The sequence below is a fragment of the Poecilia formosa genome, unplaced genomic scaffold (assembly GCF_000485575.1).
Source record: "Poecilia formosa unplaced genomic scaffold, Poecilia_formosa-5.1.2 Scaffold775, whole genome shotgun sequence".
Taxonomy (NCBI): domain Eukaryota; kingdom Metazoa; phylum Chordata; class Actinopteri; order Cyprinodontiformes; family Poeciliidae; genus Poecilia; species Poecilia formosa.
In genome coordinates, this window is record NW_006800714.1 from 117,760 (window position 1) to 130,231 (window position 12,472).

General features: G+C 38.7%; 1 protein-coding gene across 2 annotated transcripts in view; it reads left to right on the top strand.

Annotated features, from left to right (window-relative positions):
• The window catches only part of rhpn2 (rhophilin, Rho GTPase binding protein 2), a 34,118-nt gene that overhangs the window by 13,246 nt on the left and 8,400 nt on the right, over positions 1-12,472 (top strand). The window contains exons 4-12 of one of the 2 annotated variants that reach the window (XM_007543143.2): positions 4,047-4,122; positions 4,983-5,060; positions 5,289-5,413; positions 6,677-6,843; positions 8,481-8,668; positions 8,763-8,919; positions 10,582-10,701; positions 10,811-11,005; positions 11,392-11,438. In XM_007543143.2, coding sequence (XP_007543205.1) covers positions 4,047-4,122; positions 4,983-5,060; positions 5,289-5,413; positions 6,677-6,843; positions 8,481-8,668; positions 8,763-8,919; positions 10,582-10,701; positions 10,811-11,005; positions 11,392-11,438 — 1,153 coding nt within the window. Of the gene's footprint in view, positions 1-4,046; positions 4,123-4,982; positions 5,061-5,288; positions 5,414-6,676; positions 6,844-8,480; positions 8,669-8,762; positions 8,920-10,581; positions 10,702-10,810; positions 11,006-11,391; positions 11,469-12,472 lie in introns of both variants that reach the window. The other variant, XM_007543142.2, reaches the window with a different exon arrangement.

The following is a 12,472-nucleotide window of genomic DNA, read 5'->3' on the forward strand; positions in this document are numbered from 1 at the left end:
CTGAACACAAACCTCTTGCATGTGTTGAGAAAGTTCTTTTAGGTGATTTGTAAGCAGCTGTCTCTTTGGGATGATGGTACAAATCTCCACAATGGAGAGGCAGCCTGCTTATTTAAGCCTGAAACACAACCTCCGTGGTGAATACAAGAAGACAAGACTCTCATAACCTTTCTAGGCTTTTCCCAGGAGTCCTCCGTCTTCTAAATGGTGTCCCTTATTGTCACTCTTACCAGTTTCAACTGGTTTTTCAGACATGAGTTACTGCAAAACAGAAAACATATTTGCTCTAAAAAATACCACTTTCTTAAAATGTTTTTACTGCCAACATTCCCTTGCTAGCTTTTATACATCTATCATGGATAAGTACAAATAGATTGCCAATTGGCTAGACGAAGTTCATGCATTTCTTGTAAGTCTTAAATTATATCCATAATGGTCTTAAAAAATCTTTAATTGAGTTGGTGAAACCTGCAGAAGCCCTGTTTAAAATGTTCTTTTCCCCATTTCTGACCATCTTTTTTTTTAAAACTGACTATTGGTTGTTTTAATTTCATTAAAGCAACTAAAACCTGTATCAGTGTTTACAGCTTGTACATTGTACTTTTTTTTTAGCTTTATAAATATTGGACAAGAACCAGATGCATGGGGATAAATGTTAATCTTTACTTTCTATTGATTTTCAAAACTTCTATATTCATCAAACCTCTATAAAAGTACCTCCCTCTCAATCAGGTTTATCTGTATAGCACATTTCAGCAACAATACAGTTCAAAATGCTTTACAGCTTTTTATCTTTTTTTTCTGGTAACGCAGGTTGTTGAGATTTCAAGTCATTCTATATTTTCTTCATATTTCACACCCTAAAAATGACCCATAAGTTTGTAAATTTCTTGTTTTTTTGGGGGGGGAAGTGAGGTGACCAACCCTCTTGGGCATGTCACTGTTTCAATGCCCCCCAAAATTTCATTGTGTCTAAAATTGATGCCATGGAAACATCGTCACTGTATGTCTTTCCCCAACCTTGTTGCATGAGAGGGAAACAAAGGTCAACATGGCTTTATTGGAGCAGGTGAAGGCCTCAGCCACAGTAAAATGTAATGCAAATCTCAAGTGTTAGCTGGAATATACCTCTCTCTTCTCTGTTATAGAAAGTTTCTAAAGATAATCCTCATTAAATCACATCAGGTTGTTGATTTTTCTGCTCTTCCTCTGAGGGAGGAGACTGGTATCTGGTGGGAGATCTGGGCCTCCTGCAAACTCTGGAGTCATAGAGCTGAAGTAGTCAAAACATTTAGCTGTAATCAGAAAAACGTTCCAAATGAACGATACAAATTTACCGCATGTAAGCTTCCCAAGTTGTCATCTCTGAGAATCTAATCAGGTTGAACTTGTGATCCCGATCTCTGCTTTTCCCGCCTTCCTTTGCTTAACAACTTTCTTTCAAATGGTCTGAGTGTGCAAATGCAGGGAATTTTCTGTGAGGCTTTTGACATCTTAGATTCCCAGCATTACAAATGCCTCCCCTCCCGGGACCTGCACCCTGCCCAACCAAGCCAGAGATCAGAGTGATCTCATCTACACGTGCTGATGCATTGCCATGCAGGCCCTATCTCTGCTGTCTGTGCTGCTGACGCAGAAGATCTGCAGTAATTCACTGTACCAGTGCGCCAGAGGAATGCGGCGCTATCTTAAACCGATGAATGAGTACGAGGAGTTGTTCTACCGGAGCATGTAGTCCGGACAGCTTGTGCCTCCATTGATATGCGAAGCTTCACCCTGCAGGGAATTACAAATGTGTTCTTTCCACTCAGTCATGTCCTGTCACTTTACAACCTCAAAATTCAGTGTATTTTTTAAGGGTTGTTTGTTTTTTTTTGTTTTTTGGCTCTAGTGGTCTTTATTTGAATGTGCTAAGACAGAAAAGTAGGTGAAGAGAGAGAGAGGGAAGACATGTGGCGAAGAACAAGAGGCCGGGAATTGAATCATAAATAAAGTCATAAAAGCATCATAATCACCAATTGAGAAACAAGTAACAAGCATTATATATTTTCAAGTGCCGTCGTCAGAATCATCAATATGCATCAAATTGTTGTTAGTTAATCAACAATCCAAATGCAGTCAAAGAAATCCAAAACAAAGTGAAATAATAATTTATAAGCTATTCAGTCTTTGCGAGCCTATTTTTACATGCTAATTACAAATAAACCATTTCCATTCTTCTTAGCTGTAGCAAGATAAAAATTAACAGGATACATGAACTCAACAAATCCACATGAGAAGAAAAAATTGAAACAACAAACAGATTAAAAAGTAAAATATCATCACAAAGGTTTCAATCAAATTTTAAATATTCAAGTCGCTTTATGGCTTTTAATCATTCTTTTAAACCAAGTTATTACTTACTTTGGCAAACTATTCCACATTTTAACCCCGGTAACAGAGACACACATACTTTTTGATGAAGTATTTATACTTGTTTGTTTTTTTTTAAGTTCAGTTTCCATCTTGGCTCATGTCTCCCATCTCTTTCTTGAAACACTTTCTGATTTATTTTTTTTTTTTGGAGCATATTAGTTATTCTCTCCAAAAAAAAGAGGGACAGAAACCAAAACAAATAAGTTCAGGAACTAATTTATATGTAATAATTAGAAATGACGCAGGGAAAAAGTATTGAACAGGGAGGTGGAAAAAGGAATAAAAGCCAAGACCCAGCTGAAATCCAGCATCGATTAGAAAACCATCCTGCTCCTTATTACTCAGGAGAAATTAATATTTTTCACTCTTAGTTTACATTATTTCACATAAATAAATTTCTGAACTTATTTGTTTTGGTTTGTTTTTGCATATGGATTACTGGGGTTGTTACCTACACCTGGTGAAAATTTCATGTAAATAGCACCTTTTTGAAATATGTTTGCTATAAAAAGCCTGTTGGAAAACAAACTCTGGACTTCAGCTTGACATCGTCCCCACATTAGGTTTCTCTTGCCTCTAAATAAGTAAACAAGTCACTATTTTAATATTCATATGAAAAATTATTTCTCCTTTTCTCCTCTCAATAACGCTTTACTTATTTTATGTTGATCTATCACATCACATCCTAATAAATTACTTTAAAGTTTGTGCCTCTGACATCGAATGCAATGACTTCCTTTGGAAAACACCCTGACCTCATTATTGCTGCAAATCTTTTGTGTGTGTATTTCTTCTTTTAGTTTCTAACTCTGCTGTGAAGCTGATGAAGGCTCAGGTGTTTTTTTTTTTGGTCTGTGAACAGCAGCAGGTACTTGTCACGGTGTATTTCTTCAGCCCCGATAACGAGCTGAACCTGCTCTCCGTCTGTCTGCAGCAGACGTCCGAGTCCCTCCCACTCCACATTCCAAACGATTAAGGCGCCAGCCGAGATGAAACGAGAAGTTTCAGGTCGCGGTGCAGTCTCGCTTTTACTAGAAGCTGGTTTTAATAACAGAATTTTTTTTCTTTTTTTTCTAAAAAAGGAGCAATTACAGGAGTTTGTGTCGCTGCATCGCTGAAGCGAAGCAGCGAGTCAGGGCGTGAGGAGGCGGGGGAGGATGATTAATTGATGGAGAGTCGGTGCAGCGCGAGGCCCTCATTCACCTTTAAATCCCAACTCCTGCAGAGTGTGTTCACTACACCATCTGCCAAATCCTGGCTTCGCTATTATGATTTTCGACATAAAAGCCCAACAAAATGTTAACTTTCTCAGCTTGAACTGCTTGGATCGGCTTAATTATTTCAAATTATTCAGTATTGTTAACCTTTTTTCCCAGGTTCAATAATTAACAACATGCAGTAATTAGAATCAGTAATTCTGATCCTTGATGTTGCTGTAAGTAAATAAGATTGGTTTAATAGGTTTTTACTGCAGTTTTCTCTCTATTATTGAAGTGGCCTTGCCTTCACCTGGTTGCGTTTGTTGAATTTACTGACTTGTTTTCTGGAAGTTTCTTCCAGATTAGAGGAGCATAGAATCTGAATGCTAATACGTTGTTGATCACAAGACGACCTTTCTGTTTTGCTTACAGGGAGACTACCAACATTCCCCTGATTGCTCTGGGTCTGAAGGAGACGAAAGAGGTTGACTTCTCTGCACCATTCAAGGTATAAAAACTTCAAACGCCACGTCTTGATTTCAATATGTGCCCTAAAATATAAAAGAATGGTAGAAGATTAAAGAAAACCAAACACGTGTTTAGGGCTGTGCTGAAATCTAGCTTTACGTCATTGTCCAGGATTGAGTTTACTGTTATATAGCATTCAGATCCTTTTATTGTTTCATAAAATGACATCTCATCCTGCAATAATCAATGTTAAAATGCAAATGTCCATCCTGCAAACATGACCCACATTATAATAGTCAATGTTTACAGTTGGGATTTAAAACGCGACTCCTTTCATTGAGGATTTGGGTCATTTGTCTGCACCACCAGTTGCCCTCCACTATATTATTAGCAGCTCCAATCTCTAATCTGGCATTGTGGGTTTTTTTTAAAACCTAAACAGCAAATGGGTGTGGGACGTTTCCAAAGCACGTTCCAGCAGTTTGTTGTTGTCACAGTACCTGCCAAAAAGCAGCTTTCATCCTCTGCACGTTTTACACTCATGCCTATCAGCACAGCTACAGCCGTAAAGTTGTTCCAAAGTGGGTCAGTAGACGCTCAGAATGCCGGAATAATTATCGAGCTGCGCCACGCCGAGGGGAAGCCCGCTTGTAAATGTCACGATGGCTCGTTTATCGTTTATCGCGTGTCGCTTCCTGGTCTGGTTTCCTGTCAGTAATTGATCTCTGTGCACATCTCTGAGCTAATTAGCAGGTGCAGCCTGCTGGCTCTGAAATGGGACTGCTTTTAACACGTATTCTTCAGCTTATGTTGTACAGCAGAACAGAAAAGCCCCACAAAATGTCGAAAATGAATGAATAAATGCGTTGGGCTCAGGGTTGACTCCTGTGTGTTTGACAGGACTTCATCCTGGAGCACTACAACGAAGACGGAAGGACTTTTGAAGAAGAGATCGCCGACCTGATGGACCTCCGACAGGTAGTGGCTTTGAGTGTTTTCTTCCCAACGTATCATTCTCTACTGTAAAAACCACCTTCATAATCACTCCTCAAGGAGTGGAAATAACCGGTTGTGCTCCTACAACTTCAAATACTTTTCCTTTTGTTTAAATGACTAGTCTTCAAGAGTTTTAGTGAGAATATTACATCCTCACTTCTACAGGTTTATTATTACTACTGTATTAATTTTACATTTTTTATGCATTAGGCCTGCAGAACACCAAGCCGAAACGAAACTGGGGTGGAGCTGCTCGCAAAATACTACAGTCACCTTCCACTGATAGAAAACCGCTTCTTCTCCCCAACGCGCCAGACAGGCATCTTCTTCACCTGGTATTACTAAGTATTCTGCTTTACAAAATTATTCATATCATTTAAACATTTTTACATTTTGCTTTGTCACAACAAACCCAAATGTATTTTATTTCCATTTTATGGGATTGCACCAACACAAAAGTAACCCAAAAATAAGCAAACATGTGAAAAATGCTTTGGAACGTTTTTGTCTACATGGGAAGCACAGCATAGTAGAAAACACACCGGTCCCATAGTGAAACATGGTGGTGGCAGCATCATGCTTTAGGGGATCCACAAAGTATTCACTCAGTGAAGGTTGAATAAACAGAAACCATATATTTATTTCCTAATAAAATGCACAAAAAAACAATTGATCAGTTAATCACATAATAAATTAAAATGAGCTCCGTAATTTCCATTCTGATTATTAATTATTTTTGAAAGCCAATTTTGTTTGCAGAGACGTCATGATACATTTTATTTATGGTTTTAGTTATATGTGTTTATTTTCGTTTTATTTATTATTTTTGGTTGTTTTGTTTTATTTTGGATATTTAAAATGTGCTATATAAATAAGATTACCTTACCTAAAATGTCTTCCAGTTCCAGTGCTAAGTGTTCTTTACATTAAAGTTTATTGGTCTTTGAGGGGATGAACTTGCATTATGTTGCTATTTTCAACATATTACTTTACTATCTCAAAACAACAATATTATCCTTTATAGCAAGAATCACTGGAACAATTTATCGTCCAGCAAAATTTGTTATTGTGACAGGCTTTTGCAACTTTTGCAAAAACTAACAAACATGATGTGCATTTAAAACGAACCAAACAATTACCCCAATTTCCATAGTTTCTGCCTTTTAAAAGCAAAGTATTGCATAAATGAAGAAGACAGAGAGCAGGCCTCTCCTAAATCAGCTGCAATGTTGGGGGTTTTCAGTTATCCAGTGTTCTGACACCTCCTTAAGCCTGTGGATCAGCTGGTATATCCCTACCTAATGCCTCGCTTGCTTATAGGAGCTTTAAATGAGAAAGATTTAGGTTGGCACCAGCTGTTTGTCTTCCTGTGCAATGAGAGGTTCTAGTAATTGTGGAAATAAAAAGGCAGAAATGTCATAAAATGTTTAAAAGCTGCTGCTAATATGAAAAACATGTCTCAAAATAAAGTGAAGATTTTAGTAAAGATATTTTAGACTGTGCCTTGACTCGCATATGCCTTTTAAGCCACTATAAAATTATCTTTGTGCTCTAAATTGAGCTGTAAATGGTAACGAGCATTGTCTTCTTACCTGCAGGTACGACTCCTTCACAGGCGTTCCCGTCTGCCAGCAGAACCTGTCTCTAGAGAAGGCCAGCATGGTCTTCAACATGGCCGCTCTGTACTCCCAGATCGGCACCAGAAGTGACCGGCAGACAATAGTGGGCTTGCAGGAGGCCATCTCGTCTTTTCAAAGAGCTGCAGGTACATTTTCACTTTGACTGTATTAACCTGTAACAACGTGGAAGTCAGGCCAGGGGGAGTTTGCATTTGCAACTCAAGAGTGAAACGGTGAAAGAAACTGTCAGCTATATTTTGTTTAAAAATAGCATCCTCCTTAAATACTTCCATGAAATGTTGGTGTTTCTTTGTACCGTACATAATGGCAGTAGGGACACAATAACATGTTCAGATAGAGTGTCGACGCTCGTGTCAGTTTATCAGCCGGCCGCCGCCGCCCTCTGGTGTCCATGTCAAGAGGAAGAATGAATGCAGATGATGTTTCTGGCTTCTTGTCATGTGGCTCCAGTCCAAAAAAGCATCTGAAACACAAAGTGTTTCGCTCAAAGCTTTTCAAAAATCGCCGTCAGATCTTGATAGATATATGGCTCTGCTGTACGGCTGGCCTGTCACTGTAATTACAGCTCACAACTTGGCTTTGCTTTTCTCGCTTTGATTAATCTTTTTTCGACTAGTAGTAACTAAAGCACTTATGTTGTGACAGGGAACATTGTCCAAGCAGCAAAACTAAACTGAGAGCTGACAATTGCTGAGCATTTATTTATGTACACATCTAAATATATGTTGGATTTTCTTCAGCGCTCTAAAGAGTTGTAGAAGAAACCAGGTTGCATAATATGTCCTAGCAATCTAGTTCCCTATTACTAAGTAATAAATAGCTTTCTGCTGCTACTAGCTAATCTAACAAAACATAATACACACTGGCTTGTTGGAAAAACTGATAATCCTACTGCATCCTGGGAGGAACCTTTTTATTTATCTAATTATCAGATGAATAACAATAAAATCCATCAATTTTACTGTTGAACACAAAACAGGTCAAGTATTTCAGAACAAATTGCTGTTTGAGTCACACCTATTTATTTGTTTCAGTTTTGTTAAAACTATTGAATATGTTTTGGGACTACCGTTATTCGCATGAAGTCGATCATTAATCAAAGGTTGAAACAGAATACTTTGAAAGATTGAAAAAGTAGAATCTCAGTTTTATTTAATGCCAATTTGTCAATTAATGATTACTATAAGAACTACTATAGTGGAAAATAGGAGCATAGTTTAAAATAAATTGTCTAGCCTTTCTGTAGTGAGTGGTAATAAAATATTATGTTAGGCATAATATAATGCTCGCAAAAAACAAGCAATTTCGTGCCTTAAAACAAAGACATTATTGTAGAGGTCACCTTCTAAGCAGTTTTTAGCATCTTCTATTAGCAGTTAGCCTAGCTAGTGTGCCTAACATTACAAAAAAAAGCGGCCTTTACCATGTTCTACTAGTACTTAGCTTGGCTAGTGTGGCTAACATTACAAAAAAAGCAACCTTAATCATGTTGTATTAGCAGTTAGCCTAGCTAGTGTGGCTAACATTACAATAAAGGGACCTGTACCATGTTGTATTTGCAGTTAGCCCAGCTAGTGTGGCTAACATTACAAAAACTAAATTTTTTTGTAATGTTAACATTACAGAAACTTTACCTGGAGGTTTCCAGAAAAGTTGTTGACCCAGAATGTTCCATTAAATGGAGATTGAAAGCAGAACATAAATGTCTTGAAGCCGCTTGGGTTTTGTTTAGGTTTTTGTTAACTCCAACCTCTCCCCTCAGGCATGCTAAGTCACCTCAAGGCAACCTTCACCCACATCCCGAGCTACGACATGAGTCCGGCCATGGTCAGCATGCTGATCCAGCTGATGATTGCTCAGGCGCAGGAGTGCCTCTTTGAGAAGATTGCTCTGCCGGGGGTCCAGAACCAGTTCACCTCCCTGATTAAAATGGCCCAGGAGGCTGCCAAGGTAAGTAGCGTACAAACATTTATGAACTGTCCATAATGTGTTGGTAACAAGAGTCTGGGCTTTTTTCACTCCTTCGTTGTCTTTTTCCTGCCAGGTCTCAGAAATCTACGATCAGGTCCATCAGCTCATGGTCCAGACGCCAATAAAAGACAATGTGCCGCTCTTCTGGTCCACCATGTCACAGGTCAAAACCAACCACTACCGAGCCATGGCACACCACTTTTTAGCGTCAGCACTGCTGGATCATGAGTGTAAGGAAACCTTTCCTGGAATGTTTTTGGAGCTTTGAAAGATGTAACAGAGAGAATGTACTTTTACAAAAAAAACTGGATTTCTTACAATCTGTTGGTTCTTTAACAAAACAAATTAGTTCTGCCTCAAGTAGGAAACATTATTGAATGTGCTGCTCTTTGTCTTTAATGCTGTGTGAGCTACTGTGGGTCTTCCCAAATGAGTGAACTGAACTACAAGAGCTCTTGCACTATTACACAACAGCTATTTAAGGATTCACACACACACACACACACACACACACACACACACACACAAATTCAGAAGCTTTGTCTGCAGAAACTGTGATCAACAGAGAGTGGAGGGGGGAAGACAAGGGCAGAATTTAAAGTAGAGAAGGAAATTCTGGAGAAAAGTTACAATGTTGCAGGATTATTCCTTTGTATCTCTGTCCACATAACTAAAAAAACAAGTAAGGGAAACAATGTTTAAATGGATAAAAAAAATGACTCCAGAGGGAAAAAAATGTTCTGTGGTTGACAGCAATGTTGCTGTTTGGTTTTGTAACTCTACTGGTTGTGTAAGGGCTGTGATTGATTAGTTCTGATGTCCTCTAGATGTCATATTTCATTTTTTATAATTAAAAAAAAGACATTTGTGGTTTATTTTCTAATCCACAGTTCAATTAAAAACCCTTTGTCTGTGCTGAAACTAACTGCACATTCTGAAGAGGCCAAGCTGAAAGTTTAACCGGACCACACAAAAACATTAGAAACTTCCTAGAGGGTGAATGTAATTCTTAGACTAGGACACAACTAATATGGAAACTAAGCTGCTTTGAATCTGGCAGCTCATTAACAAATTCCTGGCAGAAGAGGAAAATAAAGCAATTAACCACAGAACCGTAGAGAGAGGAGAATTTCCAAGCAAGAAACGTCAGTGAATGATGGCAGCAGTGGAACGGAGATGAAACACCAGCAAATGGTTCTGCCTCAGTGAAGCGAGCTGTGTGATCCAAACCCAGAGAAAGTTCTGACCAGGATATGTAGATGACGGCTTATAAGCCCTTATGAAGTTTTAAAAGAAATTGATGAGCTTCTTAGTTAAGAAATTATTGCTGTTTAATTTTGTTAACATTGTTCATGCAACCTGTCCAGGGTGAACCCGCCTCTCGCCCGGAACGTTAGCTGGAGATAGGCACCAGCAACCCTCCCGACCCCTCTAAGGGACAGAGGTGTAAAGAAAATGGATGTATGGATGGATAATTTTAACATCTACAGAATTCAGCAAAATTCACAGCTTTTTTTCTAATTGTGCCACATCACAACCACATACTTCAATATATTTTGTTGGGATTTTATATGACCGACCAAAACAAAGTAGTGTGTAATTATGAAGTGAAAGGAGAATGATTAATATTTTTCTTCGTCTTTATTTTTAATCTTAATAGTGTGGAGTAGTAACAATTAAGGTCACTGATCAAATAGAAATTTGTTGCAACATGTTGAAAAACTCTTATCAGATGAAACCAAAACCTTCTGAGACATTTATATTTTGCCATTGAGAGACTAAGTGTAGGGCTTCTGATGCAGCAGACTTTAAATTTCTGAGCATCTTTACTCGACTACAGGTGACGCTTTTCAGGGTTGAAGTGACGGATCGTTTCTCTCCTCTGCATTTAGTGGGTCCCAACGACGACGAGGACCAGCAGGAGAAGACCTTATCTCAGGTGTATGATCAGCTCCCCGAGGGATGCTCCCCACTTGGCATCCTGAAGAACAAAGACGAACGTGAACGGATTGGTAAGCTAGTAACAGCAGTGGGAATCAACTTAATGGGATTACACGAAAGGCTGCCTTAGCCACACAAACGGCTGTTCATCTTTGACCATATTCCATGTATTTTTTCCAGGTAAAGCTCACATTCGCCGTGCCATCTCGGGTCACGAAGAGGCTCTGAGGAACTACAGCCTTTGCCAGCACCTGGAGAAGCTGGAGGCTCTGCAGGAAATTCTAAAAGCCAGCCACCGGCGCTCACTTGACAAGTACAGTGACTACGACAACGAGGAAGAATTTGTTGACTACATCGAAGCTCCCGACATCATCTGTGAGTCCTGGGGATGTTTTTCTTTTTATACATAAAAAAAAGAGAAGAAGAAGAAGAAGCAAATATCCTGTTTGCTTTAGCACAGGAGGTTAAGATGAGATTCGAGGAATGCAGTCTGTCTGTGTTCCTGTGTTGAGAGAGAAAAACCTCACTGTGATCGACTTGGTGACAGAACAATGACCCCGAGCGTCTCCACAACAAACGCTTTCCGAGCTCAGAGACCATTGTTTGACTTTCACGGTGTCCACACCTGCTGCAGTTTTATTAGCTTTGATAAGTGATGGTTAGGTGACGCAGTGTTTACTCTGTTGACCTCCCCGGTCCTCCTCCCTGCAGGAAGGCGACTGTAAATGACCTCATTGTTTTTCCTCTTCCTCTCCCCTTAGCTAAAACGGACCACAAAGCAGAAATGGAGCTTCCTGCTGCCACAAAGGTGAAAGTCACCGACTTTTTCCAGAGGCTGGTATGTGGGTTACTAATATTCTTTTACTCACTTTACCATTTTTTCCATTTTTTTTTTCCCTAGTTGGTTTATTCATCAAGTGGTATAAAATATCTGTGGATTTGTGTGTTTTTACCATTAAGGATCTGCTTAGAATTGAACACACACACAAAGTTTGACTTTTGTTTTATCACTTCTGAATACAACCAACCAAGGGTGAGTCTCCAGGAAGCTCTGGGACATTTAATTGTGTGTTTAAAGATGTCATTCCCAAAGCCTCCTGGACTTTCATCCAAAACAACAAATGCAAAACTAACACTAACCATGAACGGAAATGGGTTGAGCGTGGTGTAAGCCTTATTTTGGTTACTATGGTATAAATTGAGGAAACAGAGAGACATGGAATATTTTGTAATTTTTTCATCTTGTGGGTTAGCATTGGTATTTTGAATTCTCTTTGTGATATCTGGTTAAGAATATCGTTTGAAATTTCCTATCAATCATACAGAAACTTTTTCACATTTCCTCACATTACAACCACCAACTTCAATGTGTTTGAATGAAATGTTACATGACAGACGTACAAAAAGTGGCTCATTAATCTAAAAGTAACTCTAAGAGATCCAGATAGACTGGACGAATATCCGCTCCTATTCTCTGGAATACTCTACCTTTCCAGATTAGATCTGCCCACAGTGTGGATCATTTTAAATCGCTTCTTAAAACTTATTTTTATTTTTTGGCATTCAATTGATACTGTAGCTCTTCTGTTGTGATTTTTTTTTTTTAAACTTATTATTACTCATATTATTTTAACAATATATATAGATTTTTTTCTTTTCATCAACTTATTTGATTATTGTTTTTGTGCAGCACTTTGGTGCAGTTTTAAACCTGTTTTTAAAGTGCCTTAGAAATAAAATTGACATTGACATTCGTACACATCTGACTTTTAGGGGAAAGTGACAGGAAGTCGGCCATTTTTGAAAGAAAATCAGCAAGAAGAAGAAGTGGTTGTACAAAGC